The sequence below is a fragment of the Lepus europaeus genome, chromosome 5 (assembly GCF_033115175.1).
Source record: "Lepus europaeus isolate LE1 chromosome 5, mLepTim1.pri, whole genome shotgun sequence".
Classification (NCBI taxonomy): Eukaryota; Metazoa; Chordata; class Mammalia; order Lagomorpha; family Leporidae; genus Lepus; species Lepus europaeus.
The window spans coordinates 103,873,741-103,897,669 of NC_084831.1; the positions used below are offsets into that span (position 1 = coordinate 103,873,741).

Here is a 23,929-nt window from a genome sequence, read left to right on the forward strand (position 1 = left end):
GCTCCCAGAGTTCCAGACTCAGAAGGGCAAGCAGGGGCCCTGCCTGCCTCTGTCTTGGCTCCAGGATGTAGCCCACCCGCCACGTCCTCCTGGCCCCGGAGGAGGGGCTCCCCCGTGACAGGACTCAGAAGGGGCTTTCCTGAGTGGAGCCAGCCTTGGCCATTTGCCTCCCCTATCCCTGTCCTCGCCAGCTACAATGTGGTAGAGGAGGCCTCCACACAGCCACACCACAGCCTTCCTTTTGTTTTTATTTGAAAAGCAGAGTGACAGAGAGAGGGAGAGACAGAGAGCTTCAATGCTTCAGTCTGCTGGTTCACTCTCCAAATGGCCACAATGTCCAGAGCTGGGCCAGGCTGAAGCCAGGAACACCGAGCTCCATCCTGGTCTCTCCACATGGGTGCAAGCAGGGACCCAAGCACTTGGGCCATCTTCCACTGTTTTCCCACGTGCATTAGCAGGTAGCTGGATCGGAAGTGGAACACCTGGGAGTCGAACCTAAGCTCATATAGGATGCTGGTGTTGCAAGCAGCAGCTTAACCTGGAGCCTTCCTTTCACAGAGCCAAGGGACAGCAGATGCAGTGCCCTCTGGGCCTCACAGGCCCCTTGGTGATGGCGCCTCTGCCCGTTCCAGGCACTCCTAGGCGTCTTACCCGTCGTTACTCACCTGCTCCCTGCAAGGGGGCTGCTGTCATTATCTCTGTGTGAAAGATGAGGACCCCGAGGCACAGAAAAGTTAAATCCATTTCTCAGGGTCCCAGAATGTGCAAGAGGCAGAGCTATCGCTCCCCAGCCACGCCCCACCGCTCCTCCAAGAGACTGGACCAGTCCTCCTCCCTGGGGGAACGTCACTCCCCGGCCCCCAGAAGGGAGATGATCCGCCGGCTGGAGTGGGGCTTACCAGGCCGCACATGGGCTCCCTCCTGGGGAGGTGAACCCTTCCCATACACACACACTCCTGCTCTGCGCCTCTCCCCACCCTGCCCAGCCTGCGACCCACACAAGGATGCCTCCCGGTGGCGCTGAGCAAGCCAACACAGACAGCCAAGGCAAGGGACAGCCCTGTGAGGTGGAATTCTCACTGCGTGCAACTGGGCCTGAACTCTCCCCATGCTCAGTCTCGTCTCTGCTTCAGGTTTCAGGCTTTTGTCAAGTGGCTTCAGAAACCAAGCCACTGTGGACCTCCAGGGCCGGGGGACACTTCTCTGTCACCGCACTCACCCCTTGCAGCAAACTGTCCCTTGACGCGTAAGTGCCTGGGAGGCCGCGGATTCTCCAGACTGTGGACTAGCACAGGCCAGACTCCCAGCAGGCACTGAAAATGCTCACTGTGTGACTGCAGATGGCATATGTGCTCTCTCCCTGCTTCCAGGTCATTCCCTGCCTGATGCACCCTGAGCCTCACAGGCCCAGGGCCAGGGAAGGGACCTGGGGCAGGGCTTGGGCCCCAGGCCTCAGCCGACACGCATCGCTCTGTCTGATTCTCTTTCCCATGCAGGTTAGGAACTTGCACTCTAGCAGAATCCACACCCAAGGAGTTGTGGCTTTAAGGGGCACACAGGGCTCTTGAAAAGGCAAATGTCAGTGTGGATAAATTTATTATTTTCTGGGTTAGATGTATGAGAGCAACGTAGGAGACTTGGCCCTGCCCAGGTGCAGGAGACAGAGCCCAGCCTGGCAGTGGCAGGAGGCTCAGCCCGGGGAGACAGCTGTGTCACTGACACAGGCAGGCCTCCTGGCAGCACCGCGGGACCCTGAGGCCAGCAGGTGTTCCTGCAGCAGTGGGGCAAGGCCAAGGGGCAGTCTCAACACACATCGGTAGTTTTCCAAAGTATAAAATCTTTTAAAAAGTTTGTGGAAACACGGATTTGAAAGATAAGCTTATTTCAGTGCAAATTTTAAATGCATGTACAATTTTTTGTTTCATCATACACATTTTCCATGAACTTTTTGGAAGGTCCCTTTTCGGAGTTGGCCAAGCACAAACTCCACACAGCTGCCCTGAGAGCCAGCAGGCTGGGAACTAAGGTTACCATTTACCTGATGGAAAAACTCAGGGGGCCAGCACTGTGGCATAGCGGGTAAAGCTGCCGTCTGCAGTGCTGGCATCCCATATGGGTGCTGGTTCAAGTCCCGGTTGCTCCTCTTCTGATCCAGCTCTTTGCTATGGCCTGGGAAAGCAATAGAAGATGGCCCAAGTCCTTGGGCCCCTGCACCTGCATGGGAGACCCGAAGGAAGCTCCTGGCTTCAGATTGGTGCAGCTCCGGCCATTGAAGCCATCTGAGGAGTGAACCAGTGGATGGAAGAAAAAAAACTCAGTCCCACAATCCCTCCTTGATGGCCACCTCACCACCCCAGGAGCTAAGCTCACCTCTAAGAAAAGGAGAGAAGACATGACTGAAAGCATAGCCCATGGTGCAAAAGACGTGGGTGGGGCAGGATGGGCAATGAGCTGCCCAGGGTCTGTCTCCTGTGCCCCAGTCTGCTTAGCCCGGGGTCTCAGCACACATTAGCCTCCCCGGCCTCCAAGGCTGCCGTCCACCCTGGTATGCTGCTTAGAGAACCGTGGGGTCACTGTGGGAGAAGAAAGAAAGAAAGGAGGAAGGAAAGAAAAGAGGAAAAGAGCAAGGGGAAAAGCTAGGAGCTCGAGAGAGAAAGGGAGAAGGAGAGGAGGCAGTCAGCCCTCTGCGATAGAAGTCGGTTCCCTAGAAGTCTGAGTGTGTGTGTGTGTGGGGGGGGGGGAAATTGCCTGTCAAATCATTTCAAGGAAGCGACACTTTGACAAGCAGCAGATGAGGCTCTCCTCCCACTTCCTGCCATCCATCTCCATTCCTTTCTTGGTCTCTCTCCTCCTTCCCTGGCAAGCAAGGTCCCTCTCCCTTCTGCCCTTCTCTGGGGTGAGCTGAACGCTGCTTTATGAATGATGCTACATTAGGAAATCATCAAAAGCCCAAATCTTGACCGGCTCCAAATCCCTCTATGTCTCCCCCAGGACCTGGCTCCAGACATGACTCCACCAGTAGTCAGCGGGGAGACAGCAGCTGACCTGACTCTGGGGAGCACGCTGAGCACAGATCCTCTGGCTCCTGACAGCCCCACTCCATGCTCTGCCAATCCACATGCGACTCTGGGGGGAGGTGGCTAAGCTTGGCTGGGTGTCCATTCATTCCCTTATGTGAGGCAATATGGGGTGCTGGGCACCCACCTGCCGGCCTGCATGCATGGATATGAAGAGCTAAGGGCCCACACGCAAATGGACACTAGCCTGCTGGCTTGGCACGGGGAGCCAGCCAGGACCTGCCGCCCCAGGTCTCCCGATCAGCCAGGCAGGGGCAGCCACTCGGTCTTGCCTTCAGCACTGCCAACCTCGACTTCCCCATGGCTGGTGCTCGTGCTTGTCAAGGTCAGGCAGATCCACGATCTCTGCTTTGAAGGGAACAGATGAGATAGCCAGCTGCAAGGCCCGCTGCAGCCGTGGTTATCATGGCCTTGCTCAGCTCTCCATGACTGTGCAGGCAGAGCGTCGCCAAGGGCCACAGCCTATGCTTCCAAGGGACTCTTATACCTCAACACCCAGTCTGCGCTGTCCCTCGCCCTGGGGATTCCCGCATGTCAGCTCGTGACCTCACAACCACTCCCTGGGGAAGGCCTTATCATTACCATCGCACAAATCAGAAAAAGAGAGGCTCAGAAGGGCTAAGGGATTTGTCTAAAGTGCCTCAGCAACCGAGTGGCCGAGCTGGGTCTAAAAGCTGGTGGCAGCCAAGTTCACAGCACCACGGTGGTGTGGTCGCTGTAAACGTGTAACAGCAGCACTCACTCCTTCAGACTCTGGGCTGACCACTCCCCCGGCACAGCCTCCTTCAGTCCTTAGAACACCTTGAAGAGAACGAGAAACTCACATCCTGCTTCTTGCAAAACAGGGGCGGAGAGTGTGTTGTCCCAGTCGGCAGCAAATGGCCAGGCAGAGCTGTCAAGACCAAGTAGCTTGGGAGTGGTGGGTTGGGCATAAAGGAATCCAGTGGAGGAGGACTGAGGACCACAGGGAGGATGCCTGGCCTCTTCCAGGAGCAGAGCTGGCTTCTAAGCCCAGCCTCAGAGAGCCTGCGGCGGAGCTGAGTTGGTAAAGGAGGAGGCCAGTGAACTTGCCTCTCTTCTCACCACTGCTGCAGACTTATCTTTCTCAATTATTTCCCACCCTCTTATCAGTCCCAAGAACTGTGTGTCAACATGTTATTTTAAGTGATGATTGTACCAGACCGTTTGAAAGAACGTCACCCCTTGACCTCTTCCCTCGGGCTGGCTTCTGGCTCTGTCCTACAGGCCTCGGAAGCTCCTGACTGTCGCAAGCCCACCTCAGCAGCAAGCATGGCCGGCTGCCCAGCGTCATATGCCCCTGGGTCCAGCACGGGCCCCGGCCCCCCGCAGGCACTTAGTGCACCTCTGCTAAATGAATGTGTTGTTCTCCAACAGCCTCATTCAGTCCAACCACAATGAACTGCATACCTACTATGTGCTAGCACCAAGTGAACGTGGGAGCCATCTGGAGGAAGTCTTAGTCCAGTGTGCAGGCAGAGTATAGTCATCAGTGCCACCTTCGGTGCTTTCCAAATATGGAGTAGGAATGGACGACCACCAAGTTCCCAGGGTCACCGTGGAGGAATGAGCCAAGGCCGGTGGAAACACCTGGGAAGAGAAGTCTTTGATTGGCTGGGAGAATCACCCAAGCCCCTGCAGGCAGAAGATGCCCTAAGGGCTGAGGGGTTTGCCTTAAGCACAAGTGGCGAAAGGAGCCTTCCAAGCAGAGGGCCGTTGGAGCAAAGGCCCGCAGGGATCAAACTATTGCTTGGGCTTTAGCAAGGGCTGTCTCAGGGCAGGACACCTCTTGGCAACCGGATCATACATCCTGTATTTCCCAGGGCAGGGCGTAGGGGTGGGCGGCCTCACAGAGGGATTGAAATGCATTGAATGGTAATGAATTCAAGAAAGATAAGGCTCCTGAAGTTGTTAGAAGTCGCAGGCTCCTGGAATCAGACCTCATTGACTAACCACCTCAGCGAGTGCATTTCCAACAGCATCCAGGAAAATCCAAGGGTGCGGGCCGTGCAGGCCTTTACCATCCGAGCCGCGCTTGGTGGCCAGGAGGGAGCATGGGCACTGGCCAACATTTACATCGTCTGCGGTCAAGTGCCTGCAGTGCCTCCTGGCATCTAAAGCAGAGGCTGGCAGCTCTCTGTCACAGGATACAGGTAACTGGCCTCCCTGCCCCCCAGAAAGGAGTCAAGCCAAGAGACTGGGGGTGCACGGGAAGCCTGGCGCTGCCTGCAAAGCTGCTGTCTCCACGCGGGGCTGCCGCGAGCGCCAGGCGGGAGGCAGTCTTCAGGTTTGTCCTCCCTCCCAAGTGCTGTCTCTGCTCTCGGCCCATTTCCTGTTCCGACTAGGGGGTTTTTCCAGGCCTAGAGGGAAAGTCCCTTGGGACAAGCGCTGGAAAAAGAGTAACAGCACCGGATCGGCTTGGAGAGCACGGGAGGAGAGGCTGTGCACCGAGGGCGCGAGGAAGGGCGGGGTGAGGTGGGCGGCGGAGCCTGCGGAGTGGAGCACAGAAAACAGAAGGCGACTGGGAAGCAAGCGAGCGAGCAAGCGAGCCGGGCGACCGGCCGGCGGGCTGGGGGAGGGGAGGCGGCTCAGTGGGCCTTGGGAGTGTGTGTCTGTGTCCGTGTGTGTGTGTGTGTGCGCGCGCGTGTGTGTCTCTGGCGCCTGTCCAGGCTGATTTCCCATAAACCACATGCCCCACGAGCCCGCCGCTTAAAAGGCTGTGCCGGGGGCTGGCCAGCGACGTTCAGCCCGGGGAAAGTGAAAGTTCGCCTGGGTCCTGTCGGCGCCGCCGCCGCTCTCTACAGCCGGGACAGCTGCGCGGCCCTCGGCCAGGGAGCCCACTCCGCAGCGACCGGCGAGCGAGCGAGCGAGGGCGGCCGCCGCGCCCGGCCGGGACCCAGCTGCCCGCATGACCGCGCGGGGCGCCGCCGGGCGCTGCCCTCCCACGGTAAGCAGCGGCCGAGGCGCGGAGCCCGGCCGGCCAGGGGCGAGGGCCCCTCGGAGCCCCCAGCCCGGGGCTCAAGGCTGTCCTGGCGCCCTGGCAGCGGGCGCGGGCTCGGATTTCCAGACCGACCCCCTTTGCTCAAGGATCGCGCCAGCCCCCGGCTGCCCTGCAGCTGCTGCCGAAGCTGCAGCGCTTTCCCGGCACAGGGAAGGCTGCCCACCCCATTGCGCGGAGGGGAACGCTGAGCCAGCCACAGGCGGCAGAGAGGGGGTTGCAGCCAGGGGCGTAGGCCCCGCGTCAGCCGGGGCGCATGTCAGCCTGGGCGCCTGGGCGCCGAGCCTGGCGCCTTCCCCACTGGGCACCGTCTTGGGGCCACGCATGTGCTTCCAGGTCCTGCTGGGGAAGGGGCGCTTCTGGATGGGAACAGTTCTGGGGTCACCCAGCTTACAGGGCGTCAGGGCCTGTGCTGGGCAACCTGCTAGCGGAGGGAAGGGCACGGGCAAGCCGCTGCTTGTTCCAGCCCACAAGCGGGGGCTGCTGGAGTTAAGGAGCAGGCACCAGTGTCTCCTGCTAGCCCTGAGTCTCTTTCTTGCAAACTCAGCTGGGGAGATGCTGAGCTTCAGGTCGGTGGAGGAAGGTGGAAAGGAGTTCGGTTTTGTCGAGCCAGGGCTGCTTAGGAGACCCCTGTCCTGCGATGGCAACAGCTGCTGCAGCGCCTAGAAAGCCGGTGTGGCCCTGCTCAAGAACAATAAGTGGCCTCCTAATGGGCTGGCTTCTGAGGAGCCCTGGGGATGGAGGTGGGGGGGGCTGGGAAAAAGCAGCAGACAAATATCTAGAGGGCAGAGGGTTGCAGGTGTGTGAGATGGGAAGAGGGGAAGAGGAGTGGATCTCCAGGGGAGGAAGCACCCGATGGAGGGCACAGGGAGAGGGATGGGCTGTTAGCAACAAGGTGAAAATAAGGGGCTGGAAGTGAGAGTTCGAGGAAAGAGAAGGAAAATACAGTATAGAGAAGAGCGCTGGGGTTAGACGGGAGCAGCCCAAGGGTCCCCCAGAGTCTTTGTTGAAGGTGGAGATGGAGCGGGCTGGTGGCGGATGATGGACAGCTGGGCTGAGCCGGTGTCTCAGCATCTCTCTGATTCTTGCCCAGTGCTGCTCCCACAGGCAGAGGCCCAGACTGGTGGGAGGAAGGAAGAAGGAAGCAGGACAGGAGCCTGCCCAGCCAGATGCAGGCTTGGAGGATTAACCCTTGGGCGCCCAGCTGGGTCCTCCCTAGAGGCAGAACTGGGACCCCAGGTCTGGGGACAGTCAGTCAGCCCCCTGTGTGGTGGCTGTGCTAAGCGCCCCAGCCAGGCCGCGCCAGGCGAACGAAGCACTGCCTCACCTGGTTGGGCACCACGTGCTGGGGGGGAGGCTGTCTTCTGCCATCCCCTTTTCTGCCAGGCTCTTGTGTACCGTTCACACCAGGGGCTCGGAGTCTCACCGGCAGGCAGCCTGGGGCCCAGACACCTTCTGTGTGGCCAGTTCCCTCCAACAGGTTCTCACCCCGGGTTTCCTGATGGCCTGGGCAGCTGCTCCCACCCAAGGCTACCTCCCCAATTGTCCCAGAGCCTGAGGTCCCTGCTTCCCCGTGACTGTCCTCCTGCTCTTCGACAGTCTCTGTCCCCCAGGCCCCTTGCGGTCCCCGTGCTGAATGGCATTGGGCCGTGGTGTGCCCCCTTTGTCCCCTGCCATCAGTGTCTGCCTCCCCAGCTTCCAAGGCCCTCAGCGGGGTCCCTCCTTCCCACCCTCTGCCTGCCATCCGTGCAGAGCTGCCCCGCCTCTGTGGTAAGAGCTGGCAAGCATCCCGGCTTTGGTTAGGTGTAAATCAGCATGCTGATGTTGATTTGCATAGCTTTCCCAGTGTGCTCCTTAGGTGCAATGTTTGTCTCATCATCTGCATCTCTGAGGCAGAGCCCAGGAAAGTGCCAGCCCTCAACCCACGCTGCCAGCATTTCCCTGAATCTAGAAGCATCAGCCGCCAGGAGGCCCAGGAGCGCCCAAGAGGCAACCTCTAGCTGAGGAAAGCAAGCGCAGGGCTTCGCTGCCGCCAGCCTAGGATGGGGAGACCTAGCACCAGGGAGAGGGATGAGGGGATGCTGGTGAGGAGGAAGGAAGGGAGAAGACAAAGCGTCAGGACCCGGTGCCGTCACTCTGGGATGGAGCACCTGCTGGGCCAGGTGGGTGCTCAGAGCGGGGAGCAAACTTCTCTGCCACTCTAGGAGCTGGCTGGCTGCAGAGGCTGCTGGGACTCCCCCAGAAAGACGCCCAGCAGGGAAGGCTCAGAGCTAGCGCTGCTGCCTCTGATTCATCAACTGGGCTCCAGGAGGTCTCTGGCATGGGATGAGTTCCCAGTGAAACTGAGTTTGGTCCCCTGGTTCATCTAGTGGCAGAGCCAGATCTGTGTGGAGCCGGGTGGGAGGAAGGGCTAGGCCCCGGGGGTACTTGTGTCTGGCTTGCAGTGCAGAAGCCGGTGCATGAACGTGAACTTGAGGGCAGTGCACCAGCTGTCTGGCTCAGTGCTGATGTTGCAGGCTGCCTTGGGTTTATTGGGGACGGCTGCTTGGAGAAGGTGACATTTACGTTGTTACGGCTGGAGAGGGAGTTTGTGCTGTGGCTGTTAGGAAACCCTGGGAAGAGTGGATTTGGGGGATGCCACATCCCGGGGTGCAGGGCAGAGCTTGAGGCATTGCAGGTCTCAGGCGTTTGCTTCTCGGCCCTCAGCAGGGAAGGAGGGTGACTGGGGAGAAAGAGAGCCGAGGAGAAATGACGCCCTCTCTGTCTCAGACATGGCTGGGCCCCTGGATGCTGCTGGCCTGTCTCCTGGTGAGCAGGAGTGTCACCGAGGAGGTATCTGAGCACTGCAGCCACATCATCGGGAACGGGCACCTGCAGTCCCTACAGCAGCTGGTGAGTGCCTAGCCGGGCCTTGACCCTGCCTTCTCCCGCTGCAGAACCTGAGGCAGGAGGCAGCGAGCACGGGCAGTGGGAGGGACACGGGACAGAGGGCTCCCAGCCAGCTGCACTGAGTCTTCTCTCCGTCCCCCTTCTCTCCATCCCCTTCAGTGTCCCCAACTCTGCAGCCCTTTGCGACTCCCCTGGCTTACTGGTTGCCTAGGAGTGTCCACTGTGGACTCTGAAAAGGCTCCATGGCCTGCTTTCCCTCAGGGGCTGCCTCCTCTGGGAAGCCAGCCCAGTGTGCCTGCTCGGTCCAGATGTTGCCTCCAGCTCCTGGACTCCCAGATATGCTGCCAGCCTGGCACTGCAGCCCCACCCAGAGGTGGAGGGCAGGCTCCTGCCCAACTGCCAGCCCTCCACCCTCACATCCCTGGCTCTCGCCGCTGGGACCGGGATGCCCACATCTCGTTCTGATCGCGCTGGCGGAGTCGTCCAGCCAGGCAGAAGCAGGTTGTTGTCATGGCTGCTGTCCTGCTCAGGGGGGAATGTATGCTTCCTCTGGCCAGCCAGGCAGGGTGGGACAGTACAGGCTAAAGCTGGCTGCAGGGCCCTGTAGGTTGGGCCTCTGGCCTCCCCCATCCCTGTACTGGTCCTTTTGCATGGAGCCACTGTAGTAATCCAAGGTAGGCCAAGAGCCATCTCGTTCTCTGAGGCTCCAGACACAGAACCACTGCTTGTGGGGTCAAAGGTGTCTAGCCCCAGCCCCTACAGATCCTGAATCCCCAGCGCTTGCCCAGTCTCTGCTTGAGTTTCTATCATGACAGGGTGCCTACTGCTTCCCAGAGACAGACTGGCTGATCCTACAGCCCGGGAGGTGGAGGCAGGAGCTATTTTTGTTCTTTTACAGCTCTCCCCTAGGCGCGCCTAAGGCACAAACCTCCCTCTAGCTTTGGCTCTGTCTTACCACCTGTGGCAGGTGGATCAAAGTCACATCCTGATCCCCCCAGAAACTAGCTGCCTGTTCTGAGGCAAGGTCAATTGTGTTACAGACTCCCCGCAACCACTGGCCCGTTCTCTTTACAGATTGACAGTCAAATGGAGACCTCGTGCCACATTGCCTTTGAGTTTGTGGACCAGGAGCAGTTGGTGAGTGACAGGCATGCATGCACCATGTATGGTGGAATGCACGTGGGAACGTGCTGACAAAGAAGTCCTAGAGCTGGACAGGATGAGGGTGTGAGGTGCCCCTGGGTGCTCAAGTCTAGGGGGCCAGGGCTGGACAGGAGCCAGGACTCAAACTCCCTGCTGTTCCCTTCCCCTGGCCTGGCACACAGCAAGTGCTCACTAGGTGCCAGGCACTTTTCCGAAGTAGATCTTCTAACACCACTAAAAGGTCCACGAATACTGGCATTGTTTGCAGTCCACCCGGAGACTGGGGGAGCACAGCTGGTAAATGGTGGAGGCCTGATGGGAACGCCCGCAGGTGGGCTCTAGGGTCCAAGGCCAACCTTCCAGATTGAGTCCTTTCTTATGGACTCCATCCGGCAGACACTTCAGCTGCCAGAAAAGCAGTCCAGCCCTTCCTCCTGCCCCACACTCAGCCAGCCACCAGGTGCTGCCGGTTCTGCCTCCCAGCATCTCTGGGTGCTGCCTTCCCCCCCACCCCATCCTCCATCCCCCCAATCATTTGTTTGGACCATTTCCCTGCTTCCAGTGCACCATCGTCTCTCCACTAGGGGGAGCTCTCTCAAGCCCCAACCTGCTACCTTCACTTCCCTCCCTTAAACCTGTTAGGGCCCTAAGGGCTTTGTAGCCCAGTGTCACCACCATGTTCTCTGTGCCTTCCTGCCTCCCCATCTTTGCACAGGCTCTTCGCAACGCCTGCCATGCCTTCCCAATTGCCCCTGTACCACTTAGTTCTGTTCATCTTGTACCTCACACAAAGGTGCCACTACGCCTAGAATCTGCTTCCTCTCACACTAGGGTTGTTCTCTGAGCCCTGGGGTAGCCTTGGAAATCCCATGTCCTGGAGGATTTGACAAGGCCATGCAGCAAAGGACATGAGTGAAGGCTGGCAAAAAAAGGTGGGGGTGGGGGGGTTCTCTGGAGCCCACAGCCCCTCTGCACATCTACCCTGATGAAAGCTGGGGACTCCAGAACCCCACAGATGTCCCTAACCACAATCCACATCTCCATTGCTCCCATAGTGCTAGATCCCCAAGAGCGAGAACGAAAGACAAGGGAGGGCAGCATCCTCCTTGTCACTGCAGCAGTGTGTCCCCTCCCTCGGGGGCAGGGGTAGGGCAGGCTGTCGCCCTCAGTCCGCTTGGGATGAGGCACGGCCGGCCCGCTGAGGAGGCTCCCGGGCATGTCGGCCAGGACGTAAGCTCCCGGCTCCTGTTTCAGAAGGATCCCGTGTGCTACCTTAAGAAGGCCTTCTTCCTGGTGGAAGACATCATGGAGGACACCCTGCGCTTCAAGCACAGCACGCCCAACGCCAAGGCCATCCTGGAGCTCCAGGAACTCTCGCTCAGGCTCAGGAGCTGCTTCACCAAGGATCATGAAGAGGACAACAAGGTAGGGGTGCTGGGGACAGGGCAGGGGCAGCTGTGCAGGGCCCAGCCCTGCCCACGGGCACGGGGAGGGGGCCAGCTCTTGGCTCACTCACCCTCACACACACCTCCAGTCAGCGCTTTCTGTGCAGGGGGCTGTGCTAGGTTTTGACCCTGTCCTTGTGAGCCCTCGTGGAGCTCGCAGTCAAGGCAGGTGGACAGCTGTAGAACAAAACGATCCCCCTGATAGAACTCCGATCCCCAAGGTCTGTCCGTTTGTTCACTGGACAGGTCACTGGTGAGTGCCTGCTGGGTACCAGGCACGGTTCTAGCCCCTGGGAAACAGCTATGATGAAACCAGACACGTCCTCACATCCAGGGAGCTCACATCTGGGGGTGATGGCCAGGGCGTTGACCCGCAGAGTGTGTGAGTAGAGACTGCTGTGCTTAAGAGGGGAAGCCAGGGAGGGAGGAGCTGCAGGAGCTCAGGGAGTGACCTGTGAATGAGAACCACTGGGCTGACAGAAGTGCAGGCGGGGAAGAAGGCACAGGCCAGGCATCTGAGTAGGAAATATCCATTTGAGCTCCTGAGATGAGTAACAGCTAGGAAGCAATAAGGATGGAAGAACATTCCAGAACATTCCAGAATAGGAGATGGTAGTGCACAAAGCCCCGAGGTAAACAAGAAGGTGCCCATTTAGGGACCCAAAGTGGGAGTCAACCTGGCCAAGGCATGGGGAAGGAAGAGGAGGAGGGAGCCAGACCATTCAGGGTCTCAAAGATGGGGGACTTTGGTCTTCAAGTCCAAGGAAGCTTCTGTGAGCAGGTGAGCGGCCCTTTCTATACGTGGTGGGCCTGGTCGGATTGCTGTGTGGAGGTTGGACTGGAAGGAGCAGGAATGGAGATACCTGTGACTTGGCCCAGGGTAATGTGGGAAGGCGGAGGCAGGTGGACTAGCTGCGGTGGAGCTGCGACTGAGCTGGGAGGACTTGGTGCATGCAGAAGTGAGAAGCTGAGGGAGGGGAAGAGACAAGGACGGTTCTTGTCTTGAGCACCTGGGTATTTCAGTGGGCAAAGCAGGTTCTGGCGGAGGAGCGGGAGTTCAGCTTGGGGCACAGTGGACAGAGATGCTTGTGCAATAGCTGAGTGGACAGGTCGGGCTGGCAGCTGCAGGCTGGCTGAGTATGCCCGGTGAGAAGCAGATTGGAGAGTTGTGCTGCGGGGTGGAGTGCAAAGCTGTGATTGCACATGAGTGCTTTGAAAGCTCGTGGAAATGGAATTAAAAGAGAAATTGGGGGTGAGTGGCTGGCACAGCTGGTAAGACGCTCACATCCCGTATCAGAGTACTTGGGCTCAAGTCCTATTGCTGTCCCAATTCCAGCTGCCTGGTAATATACATCCTGGGAGGCAGCCGCGATAGCTCAAGTAGGTGGATCCTTGCCACCCACATGAAGATCCAGAGTGAGTTCTGGGCTCTCAGCATAAGCCTGGTCCAGCCTTAGCTGTTCTCGGTATTTAGGGAGTGAACCAGCAGATGAGAGAGCTCTCTGTTGCTCTGTCTCTGCCTTTCAAATAAATTAAATGAATTAAGAAAAAAAAATAATTTTATGTGGGTGCAAAAAAATTGAAACCCCATGCATAGTTTTTCATTAAAAAGCTCATAGAAAATGCATGTCAGCCCCTTAGGGGCTGGCGTTGTGGCACAGTGGGTTAAACTAGGATGCTACTAGGGATGCCAACATCCCATATCAAAGTGTTGGTTCAAGTCCTGGCTACTCCACTTCTCCAATTTCCTGACAATGTGCTTGGGAAGGCAGCAGAAAATGGCCCACATATATGAGCACCTGCCACCCATGGAGTTCCTGGCTCCTGGCTTCAGCCTGGTCCAGATCTGACTGTTGCTATCATTTGGAGAGTGGGCCAGGAAATGGAAGACACTCACCCCATTCCTCCCTCCCTCTCTCTCTCTGTCACACTGCCTTTCAAATAAATAAATCTTTGAAAGAATAAAAACAGAAAGTGGATCTCATGAAAAAATACGATGTATAAATGTAAATATTTTTTGCACCAAAATAAAGTTATCTTTTAATTCCATTTTTCACCCAGCTTTTTTCCCTTGTAGCATTGTAGGGATAGAGATGAGAAACCCCAGCAATTAGAGATTCAGAAGAGGAGGGGGCCTGCCAGTGTCAGGTAGCAGCCTGGGGGCTGTCAGCCTGGCAGGTGCAGGCAGCTCTCTCCAACAGTGTCGGGGAGTCAGCTAGAGGAGGGCTGACCCCGTCAGAGCGGCGACATGAAGACTACTGTCGGAAGCAGAGCAAGGTCAATGCCAGGAGAGCCAGTGGAGGATCTTGGCTCCAAAAAGGGACAGCGTGAGAGAGATGTAGCTGCAGGGAAAATGCAGGGAAAACTAACATGAGCGATGTGAGGTCTGTAGTTTTATGACATTTTATGTCAAGGAAAAAGTGTTTAATCAGGGAGGTATTAAGCCCGAAGTTTTGCAACCATTAAGTCACTAACAGTCACTTGAAGAGCTTGCTTACAATGCAGATTCCCAAGATACACCCCTTTAAAGAGGCTGATTCGCTGGGTTGAGGGTGGGCCTGCCAACCTGCACTTTAAGAAGCAGCCCCCACTCTCTGAGGTTTAGGAGGAGAGAAGCGAGAACTGCCTTTCTTTTATTGTCATTGTTATCTATTTGAATGTCAGAGCTACAGAGAGAGGGAGAGACAGAGAGATCTGGCATCCGCTGGTTCACTCCCCAGATGACCACTACGGTCAAGGCTGTGCCAGGCTGAAGCCAGGAACCAGGAGCTTCTTTGGGGTTTCCCACATGGGTTCAGGGGCCCAAGCACTGGGCCATCCACTGCTGCTTTCCCAGGACATTAGCAGGGAGCTGGATTGGAAGTAGAGCAGCCGGGACTCGAACCAGCGCCCATATGGGATGCCAGCATCATCGCAGGTGGCTGCTTTACCTGCTGCACCACAGTGCCAGGCCCAAGAGAGAGATTCCTGGAGCTGTTGTTTTCACCCCACCGTGGGAAAGGAACCCTAAGGGGGCAGCTTTGTGGGCCACAGTGGCCTGGCTGTGAGTGTGGGGCTGAGCCCAGGTCTCTTCTCATTCGCATTTGTTAAGGTCCCCAGTACAGAGGCCAGAGGGACCCCGGATTCCCTCAAGGCCTTCATGGCCTACTACAGCCCACTAGTGTTCCCACCCTGGTGCCAGTGAGGGGACCACATGCCCTGAGGCCTGCCTGTCACCTTCTCCAGCCACTCATGGTGATTTTTCTAAGCCTCCAATGTTGTGGTCCCACCACCGCCCACCTCCCCAACAATGCTTGCAATGGGGTAGCAGTTGTTGTGGCCAACAGGACCCGTGCAGACCCCTCTCCAGTTGCTTCTCTTGCCACTTCTCCCCCAGACGGCAGAACTGCGGCGTTCCAGCCTGCTTTCTGCCCTTTGCCATTTCCTATTCATCCCTGCCTTAGGATGTCTGCATAGCGTGTTCTTACCGCGGGGTGGTTCTCTCCGACCCCCTCCCCTCCCTGCTGAATGCCTGCTCATCTTTTGGTTGGTTCCTTGGGGAAATTCTCCAGGAAAGCTCAGTTGGTTCCTTTATTACACAGCAGCAGATCACTTAGCACTTTATAGGACTGACTCACTATGTTGTAATTAAAGTATTTAATGTATTTAATCCAATCCCTCTGCTGGATTTAATGGCTAAAGAGACCGGGAACCGCCTCTCTCTCCTTCATTGCTCCATTCCCAGGTACTTACCCTAGCCTGGCACATAAACATATACTAAATGGATCCATGAAAATGACATGTCTCACAATCTCAGAATCGGTTCTGCTGCAAGCCAGAGGAGAGGGGAGAGAGGACACAGAAGGGAAGCAGAAGCCAGATGTGAGAAAGGTCAGGAGAATTTGAGAAAGGCAATAGACATGGAGCCAATGGTCGTGCTCACCAAACGGCCCCCTGCTCTGCTTCCAGACCTGTGTCCGTACTTTCTATGAGACTCCACTCCAGTTGCTGGAGAAGATCAAGAATGTCTTTAATGAAACAAAGAATCTCCTTAAAGAGGACTGGAATATTTTCAGCAAGAACTGCAACAACAGCTTTGCTAAATGCTCCAGCCAAGGTAAGCAGAGGAGGGGCCAGCCAGTGGGCAGCGGAGGGGGAGGAGAGGTATGCAGTGGGATTGGAAGGTGAGATGCGGGCTGGACGGATCCCCTGGGAGGCAGCCTGGATGCTACTTGTGTTCCTGTGTGTGTAGGCGTGTTTGTTCTGTGTACCTGTGTGGCTTTATGTATCTCGGAGTCCTGAGCACATGTCTTTTCTGACATGTGTGTGCATGCACACTTCCATATGTCTGCATGTGGGGGCACCAAGAAGGCTCATGCTGGCAGCTGTGGGATTAAAGAGTGGGAAAGGGGACCCTCTCAGGAATCCTCTTAGCATGGAAGACTGGCTGGCCATGTGGGGGCTCCGAGGAGAGAGTAGACACCCACCTAGGAGTCAGGGCCTCTGCTCCAGGAGTGTGCTATGAATCGCCAGCATGCCCTGGTTCCAGAAGTCCCCAGGATGCCTTGCGTGTCCCTTCAATGGCCAAGACTGGATTTGAAGTCTGAACATCAGTCAAACCTTCCCAGTGCTGGCTCAGCTGCATACATGTGTGCCCTGCGTGTCCTCGTCTCTGCATCCTACACTCAACCTTGCTCCCCGAGGCAGGGGCTGAGGCCCTGCCATCTATCAACAGCCAAGTCCAGTCTCCCTGCTTCAATGCCAAGGCCACAAGCCTTGGCCAATTCCAGGCCCAGACCATCCCCGCCTGTGGTTGTACTGTGTGGCTTCAGGCTGTGCATGAATCAGTGTCTTTGGGGCTTGAGGATGTCTTAATCTCCTGGCCTGGCTGCTGCTCCCCCTGGCTTGGTCTCTGGCCGGCAGGCACCCCAGGACCAGCTGTCTCTGTTCTTTCTCACCCCAACCCTGGGCTGTGTCTTTAAACCCTGCTCTCTGCTTTCCCTGGTGAGACCCTGCACCTTGCACCTTCCCTGCCTGAGCCCCATGGCATGGGCACCTGCTGCAGTCCTGTCTCTCCTCAGCCCCCAGGCTGAGGTAGGTGAGGGGACCCCGATCCCATGTGGCCCTCTCCGCCCCCTCTGGGAAAGCTGAGCTGGAGGCTGGTGACTCTATCTCCTCCCCGTCTTTCTCCCTGTCTCTGTGGTTCTTTCAGATGTGGTGACCAAGCCTGATTGCAACTGCCTGTACCCCAAAGCCACCCCTAGCAGTGACCTGGCCTCCCCTCGCCAGCCCCTTGACCCCTCTACAGCCCCCATGGCTGGCTTGACCTGGGCCGACGCTGAGGGGATACAAGGCAACCCTCTCTTGCCCGGTGAGCAGGCCCCTGACACAGTGGACCCAGGCAGCGCCAAGCAGCGACCACCCAGGAGCACCTGCCAGAGCCTTGAGTCGCCAGAGACCACCGGGGTGGAGGACAGCCCCCCAGGCCGCTCCTCGCAGCCTCACCCTGCCGTCGGGGCCCCCACACCTGGGGTGGAGGCCATTCTGGACCCTGCCATGGACACTCTCTGGGCCCTGGAAGAGGCCTCTGGAAACACTGGCGAGGGCCCTGCCCCTGGGCCAGAAGGGGACAGCGTCCAGGCCGAGGGTGCCAGACCCAGCAACCTCCTGACAGCGTCTTCAGCACTAGCTGCATCAGCAGAGGCTGCGACCAGCACCGCCCTGCCCAGGGTGGGCTCAGTGAGGCCCCAGGGCCTGGTTCGGAGCCACAGCCCTGAGAAGACCCACAGGCCACCTGCCCTGCCTCCAAACCACCAGAAGCCAGGCTCTCTCGGGGCCTTGCTGCGACGCCTCCAGGGCCCCAGCCAGTTCACCGTGCCCTCCACTCAGCCAAAGCTTCCCAGGAGCCACCCCTGGGCTGGCCTGGTGCTACGCAGGGAGCTGGAGGGCAGAAGGAGCACCAGGGACCGGAGGAGCCTGAGAGAGCTGGATGGTGCAGAGCGTGCAAGCGAGGGGGCTGCCCAGGCCCTAGCCCCTTTTAATTCCCTTCCTTTGACTGACACAGGCCATGAGAGGCAGCACACAGGACCCTCTGACCCCCTGCTGCCCGGCTTTGCCTTCCGCCTGCTGGTGCCCAGCGTCATCCTGGTCTTGCTGGCCGTTGGGGGTCTCCTGTTCTACAGGCGGAGGCGGCGGGTAAGAGCCCCAGGAGGGAAGGGGCCTCTGGCAGGGCAGCTTGGGTTGGGCCCGGGTTCTGAGGGCTGAGATGCAGGGCTCACTGGGTGCAGAGGATGGCAGGTTGCAGTGGAAGTTGCTTCCAGAATCAGGAAGGCCTAGGCCGTAAGGTCAGCGAGCAGGGGCTGGGGTAGAAGGGAGTGGGAGAGAAGGCTGTTGGGCCCGCGGTGGGGTGACAGGCAGATTGTGGTGGGGGGAGAGGGATAAAGGAGAAGAGTGAGGCTGTCCTCTGGGAGCTTGGCAGAGCTGGAGTGAGAGGACACAGCCTGCATGGGAAAAGTAAGTGGGAACATCAGCAGAGAGGCCCTAGGAACTGCCCACCCTCCAGCTGATCCCTACTGACTGCTGGGGAGCGGGGGTGGGAGGGATGCTGGCAGCTCTCTCCTTAACACATGGGGCAGCACTGCCTGGGGCTGGAGCGCCAGCCCCTCCCCCTCCCAGCAACTCAGCCTGCTGTCTCCTGTCCCCAGAGCCATCGAGAGAGTCCAGCCACGGATTCTCCCACGGCACCGCCAGAGGGCAGGTGAGATCTGGGGGCTGGCCTGGGATCCGCTACCCCTCTGGAGGAAGGCAGGGCGGGGGGTGTCTCCCACTTGCTCTGAGGACTTGGGGCTGCAGGCAGCAGGGTGGAGAGGAGGAAGGGCATCCCCTCTTTTCTAGACATCGGGGCTTCTCCCCAGCTCTTCCTGAAGTTAGGCAGCTGTGGATCCTCTAAGCTTGAGAGGGCTACAGCATCTGTGTGTGTTTGGCGGGGGGCGGGCTTAGGGGTCCCCTCACTCCCCTGCTCCTACTGAAGTCTTATGCCGTCCCTGTGCTCTGCCTGCAGCCTCCTGACCCAGAATGAGGACAGACAGGTGGAAATGCCAGTGTAGAGGGAGTTTTGTAAAGGTAAGATTCTGATCTTCATCTCTTTCCACCCCTTAAAATGAGCTCCACCCTCTTCCAGTCACTCTCACCTGTTGGTGACACCACCAACTTCCCGGAGGCCCAAATGCTTGCCTCTCCCCTTTCTCCTCCTCCCTTGCCCACCCATTCCTGGGTCCAGCCAAGCCTCTCCTTTCTGAGTTCTCCAATCTCCCCCCAAGGCCCCCACAGGCTGGGTCTTGCTACCTCTGCACTGGGAGTCTGGTCTGACCGCCACCTTCATTCCCAGAGCAACCAAAATCCTTTTCCTCTAGTTGCAGCTTTTATAAGGCCTTCAGCCTCCTGGGAATTCTTAGCATCCCTGCATGGCCAGCCACTTCCAACTGGACTTCCTGGCCTGTCCAGTAGCTGCCCTCAGAGTGCACCTCTTGGCAGATGGTTCCCTCAGTCACCCCACCCCCCACCTCAGCCATTCTCAGCTCCCTGCTCTTAGAATCATTGTGCCACAGAATTTGAGTGTTGGATGGACTCTCAGAGGTCGTTTGGTCCAGTGTCCCACCCCAAAGGGGCCAGCCCTCTCTGCATTCCAGGAGTCAGCCAGCTTCCTGCCACGCATTCCCACTCCCAAGCAAACGCCCCCTGCTAACCACGGCCATGCACCTTTAGACGATGCTGGGAGAAAGGCCTTCCTCCCACAAGGCGGAACAGGTTTCTCCAGCCCGCACTTGTCCTCCATCCCATGCTCATGAAACCTTCAGATAGTTAAAGCCTGTTCGTCCGTGTCCGCCCTTGAGAATTCTCCCTGCTAAGTGTGGCCAAGCCCCTCCAGCACTCCCTGTATGATATGGTTTTCAGACCCCTCACCATCCTGGACACACTCGTTTGTAAATGTCCCTCTGAAAATGTGGTGCCCTGCCCCAGACACAGTCCTGCAGGTGTGGTCCGACCAGCTCGGAGCACAGTGGCACTCTTCCCTTCCCGATCGGGGCGGTGTTCTTCCGCCCGTGCACACTGAGTGGCGTTAGCTATCTGAACAGCCGCAGCGTCCAGCCTGTGGCCTCTGGAAACTGCTGCTGCCATCTCCCACAAGCCCCTGTCCAGCGCACCTTCTCTGACCCTCACGTGGATGGCATCACTTGTTTCACCAAAGTGCAAGAAGTGCTCACTCACCCCTGTTAAGACCTTACGTCACTCAAGGCTGTTGAAGTTGCTTTCACTCCTAACCCCATCCTTCCGTCTTCACAGTCTTCCCAGTTGTGTCCCCTCCCCACCCACATTGACGAGTGCCTCCTCGCCCCTGGCTCCCCAGCCTTAGCCCCTGTCAGCCCCTCTGGGCCTTTCCCGGTCTTCTCCAGACCCTGGGGGGTTGCGCCTACCCTGCATTCCCTCCTGCTCTTTTGTACCTGGTTAATACTGTATCAACCTGCACACAGCTGGATGTTGTTTTTACACATTTAAAAAGTCTTATTCTATGCACATGCACGAAGTCTGCGCGCTGGGGGGATTGTAAACTCCTCAGGGCAGGGTCGTGCTCCTCTTTCCCACATTTCTTTTGCTATCCTGGGTTCTGGTACAGAGCAGGGCTCTGCACACTTGCCAAAAACGTTTACGTGTTGACCGGCCAGCCGCAGCGCAGGGCTGACCTGTCAACCAACCCTGGCCAGCTTGTCTCTAACTGGCTGGCCTTCTGCCTGACCAGTTAACCAGCTAACTAACTGACTGGCTGGCTGACCAGCTGGTTGGGTGACTGCCTGCCTAATCAGCCAACGAGCTGAGAATGAGCTAGTTGGTAACCGGTGAGCTGACTGGCTGACCCGCTGGTTGGTTGCCTGGCTGATTTGCTTAGAGGCTGCCTGGCCAGCTAGCTAGGCTGACGACTCATGCTTCCAGTCACACCCCTTGTCAGATGCAAGCAGGTGCCTTAGGGCCTCCCCATGTGCAGGATGACAGGTAGGGGCCAATCCTGGGGAGATGGGGAGTTTGGCACATGCTTAAAACCAAGGAAGCCTATTTGGAGAAGAGCAAGCAGTAGCCACACCCCGCAGCTGGGATCCACTTTGTCAGAGGGTGGGCTTTCCTGTTCCCCCTTTCTTTTTTCTTTCTTTCTTTCTTTCTTTTTTTTTTTTTTTTTAGATTTATTTGTTTATTTGAGAGACAGAGTTACAGAGAGAGAGAGAGAGGTGTTCCATTCACTGACCCCCTCCCAAAATGGTTGCACTCCTCAGATGGCAGAAACGACCAGTGCTAGGCTGATCGAAGCCAGGAGCAGGGGCTGCATGGGGTGCAGGGGCCCAAGCACCTGGGCCATCCTCTACTGCTTTCCCAGGCCATTGGCAGGGAGCTGGATGGGAAGTGGAGCAGGAACTCGAACTGGCGCCCATACGGGATGCCGGCACTGCAGGTGGAGGCTTTACCTACTAGACCACAGGCCAGTCCCTTCTCTTCCCCCTTTCAAGGTGTCCCTTGCAGAAGCAGCCCAGGGCAGGGGCTACATCCAGAGCCTCCCTGGCCGAGGTTCAGCCCCAAAGAGGACCCTTGGCTGGTCACCTTCAGGGGCTTGAGCACCAGCCCACAGGTGGATGCTGCTCTGAGGAGAGGGAAACCTGGGGGCAGAGGGGCTGAGAGGGGCACTCAGGGCCCCAGCAACTCAGACACCAGCACCTTATCCCCAAGGAACAGGAGATAGGGCAGCAGGCTGGGGCTTGCCCACTTGGTGCTTCCACCCACCGTAGCCCTGGAAGGCCTGTGGCTTGCCTTTGCCCTGCCTGGCTCAGAACCAGTTGATGGTTCCCCACTCCTTCCCCTTCAGAGCATGGGAATGGGCTGGGAGCCAGCGGCTGGGGCCCCATCTCCGGTCCTTAGCCATCACGGGCTTGGCCAGTGAGGTCTATGGACTGTGGGGAGGGAGGCTTCACACAGGGTCCAAAGTCAAACTGTTGGATGGAGTCCAGGGGATTTCTGCTCTGGGAACAAAGCGTTCTGAGGATGCTGGACCGGGGGACAAGGATGGGGGCAGGATGGGGAGAGGACAGGGCCCTGACTCCCAGGGGTGGTGCGAGAGGCCAGTCCCTTGGCTATCCAGAAGGAGGCTGGGTGGCTCAGGGGTCAGTGTGCCACATGGCACTGCCTCTAGACTTTCCCTATCTGGTCCAAATTCCTCATCTTCAGTTGCTTCTGGCTGAGTGTCTAGTTTGCCTGTTGGCCACTCGTGGGGTGGGGGTGAAAGGACACTCTTCTCTGCGGGAGTGAGCAAGCATCACTGGGGGGGTCATCCCTCCTGTCAGAGCCCTCTGCCTGAGCGATGGCCCCATCCCCACCCCTGCTCAGACCACCCCCTGTGGTCCCTGACTCTCCAGGAGGAGGGAGGAGGTGAGGCCAGCCTGGCCAGAGGCTGGGGCTGCTGCCAAGGAAAGCCGCCGGGTCCCCGTGCACTGTCTAGGGTGGCTGGGAAGGCGGGAGGAAGCCCACAAAAACGCCCACCTCCCCTCTGGCATCCCCAGGGACCCTCCCCACACTGCTACCCCTCCCTGTCCCCGGCTGACCAGCCTTTCCTTCTCTCCCCTACAGCTGGGCGCCCACAACAGTCTGTCTGAGGGAGGAGACGCCATGGGGCCGGCCTCCACCAGCCCTCCCCAGCCTACCCTCCTAGGAGCGAGGCCTGCCCACCATCAGACCTCCAGCCTGCCAGGACTGGACCTGCACAGCCAGGCTGGGGACCCTATGCCTCGACTCTCAGATCCTCAGCCAGCCAGCCAACCGACTGAGCGAGAGCCGGGGGCTGCCTCCCTGCTGCCACTAGTTATGGGGGGCCCCGGAGGCTCCCACGCACTGGAGGATTGGGGGCAAGCCCGGCTCAGGACCCTTGCTCGCCCCTCAGGAGCTGCGCCCTCCTCTCACTCGCTTCCCACCTGCCAGTGGCGGGTGGGAGCCCAGGGTGGACGCTGAGGACAGGAGGAGCCCTGCGCCCAGAGGACCCGCCTGGTGCCGAGATCCCCACCTCGGGACAGGCAGGGACCTGTCTCTGGAGAGAGGAGCCCATGATTGGCAGGGCGGGCCCACGTTGGCCTGGTTTCCCGTCAGGGCATGCAATCCAAGGGACGGGAAGAGGAGGCCGCAGGCTGCCAGCTCGGGTGGCCCCAGGGTCGACACCCTCTGCTCGCCTCAGTGCCCTCTGCTGGTTGCCAGGCAGAGAGGAGGGGCCGTCCCTGCCCTCAGGACCTGCCTGATCCAGCTCACGATGCCAAGAAGGGGACCAGGCGCCGGCCTCTGCCCTCCTTGCCTCCAGCCCCTGCCGGAGCTTCTGCTAGAAGCCAGGCTGAGGCTCCTGTCGTGAAGGAAGCCGTTGCACTGTGAATACCGAGCCTGCCTGCTGATCAGCCTGCGCAGCCGTCCCTCAGCACGCACCCTGCGTCCTCCCCGCGTGCCCGCCTCTCCCCGGCTTCCTGCACTGAGCTGGCTTCAGCTGCTGACCGAGGGAGCCCCTGGGCCCTGACCTTCTCCTGACTTGACTCCTGGGGTGGGGATGGGGGTGGGGTGGGGGCGGGGCGGGAGGACTGCCCGGGCCGCCGGCCGGAGCCGGTCTCTAGGCTGTGTTGTTCGTCCAGGTTTCTGCATCTTGCACTTTGACATTCCCAAGAGGGAAGTGACTCGGGGAAGGGAAAGGGGAGGGGAGGACGGAGGCAGGGAGGCCGCAGCGTGAGCTCTGAAAGAAAATGGGTCTTTGCAATACAGGTATGCCCCTGAGGCTGGGGGAGGGGCCTGTGCCCTGGCCCCGCCCTGGCCCAGTCTCCCTCCCCGGCTGCCAGCAGGTGCCTGGGACTGGGCACTCCTCTCCCAGCTGCTGGCACCGCTCCTATCCTCTTCCTGCCCCCTTCTTCCCTGACCCCGGGAGGCAGAGATGCCCTCCGGCTCTCGCCTCCCACTCCACCCTTGGCCAGGCAAGACAGAGCGGGAGAAGGACCAGAAGATCCAGGTGTCTGAGACCTGGGCAGCGGGGAAAAGGGCTGTGTGTGTTGCCCCTTGGTCCCTTTGTGCTGCTGTGTCCCCCCTCCCTGGCCACCCCAGGTCCTCTACTGAGAGACCACGCCCTTCGCTTCCTGCCTGAGAAAAGTGAGGGTCTGCTGGCCCCGCCCCCTGTCCAGAGGCTGACAGACAGCTGAGGAGGAGACTGGAGAACTTTCAGGAAGGGCTCACCCCTCTGGTCACAGACTCCAGATTCCATGCTAGAAAGCATGTATTTAAAAATGGAAGGAAATAAACAAATAAAAAAAAAGGAAGACATT

The 23,929-nt window shown here is 58.6% G+C and overlaps 1 protein-coding gene across 3 annotated transcripts; it reads left to right on the forward strand.

Annotated features, from left to right (window-relative positions):
• The first annotated feature begins 5,611 nt into the window (after window positions 1-5,611).
• Window positions 5,612-23,169, forward strand: CSF1 (colony stimulating factor 1). Of its 3 annotated transcripts, none has more exons than XM_062191929.1 (9): window positions 5,612-6,042; window positions 8,863-8,985; window positions 10,057-10,119; window positions 11,380-11,550; window positions 15,519-15,666; window positions 16,762-17,744; window positions 18,254-18,306; window positions 18,610-18,671; window positions 22,215-23,169. In XM_062191929.1, the coding sequence occupies exons 1-8, from the start codon at window positions 6,004-6,006 to the stop codon at window positions 18,653-18,655; spliced, it is 1,626 nt and encodes a 541-aa protein (XP_062047913.1). In that variant the 5' UTR covers window positions 5,612-6,003; the 3' UTR covers window positions 18,656-18,671; window positions 22,215-23,169. The 3 variants fall into 3 exon arrangements, with proteins under 3 accessions (XP_062047913.1, XP_062047912.1, XP_062047911.1); XM_062191928.1 differs by lacking the exon at window positions 5,612-6,042 and adding an exon at window positions 7,461-8,255 and having other exon boundaries at window positions 11,383-11,550; XM_062191927.1 differs by lacking the exon at window positions 5,612-6,042 and adding an exon at window positions 7,470-8,255.
• The last annotated feature ends 760 nt before the right edge of the window (window positions 23,170-23,929 follow it).

Bases quoted from the DNA above. Each gene is read 5' to 3' on its own strand.
- CSF1 (XM_062191927.1), top strand. From the start codon at position 8,136: ATGGGGAGACCTAGCACCAGGGAGAGGGATGAGGGGATGCTGGTGAGG. The intron at 15,667-16,761 runs GTAAGCAGAGGA...TGGTTCTTTCAG, and splicing joins TGCTAAATGCTCCAGCCAAG to ATGTGGTGACCAAGCCTGAT. The intron at 17,745-18,253 runs GTAAGAGCCCCA...TCCTGTCCCCAG, and splicing joins TCTACAGGCGGAGGCGGCGG to AGCCATCGAGAGAGTCCAGC.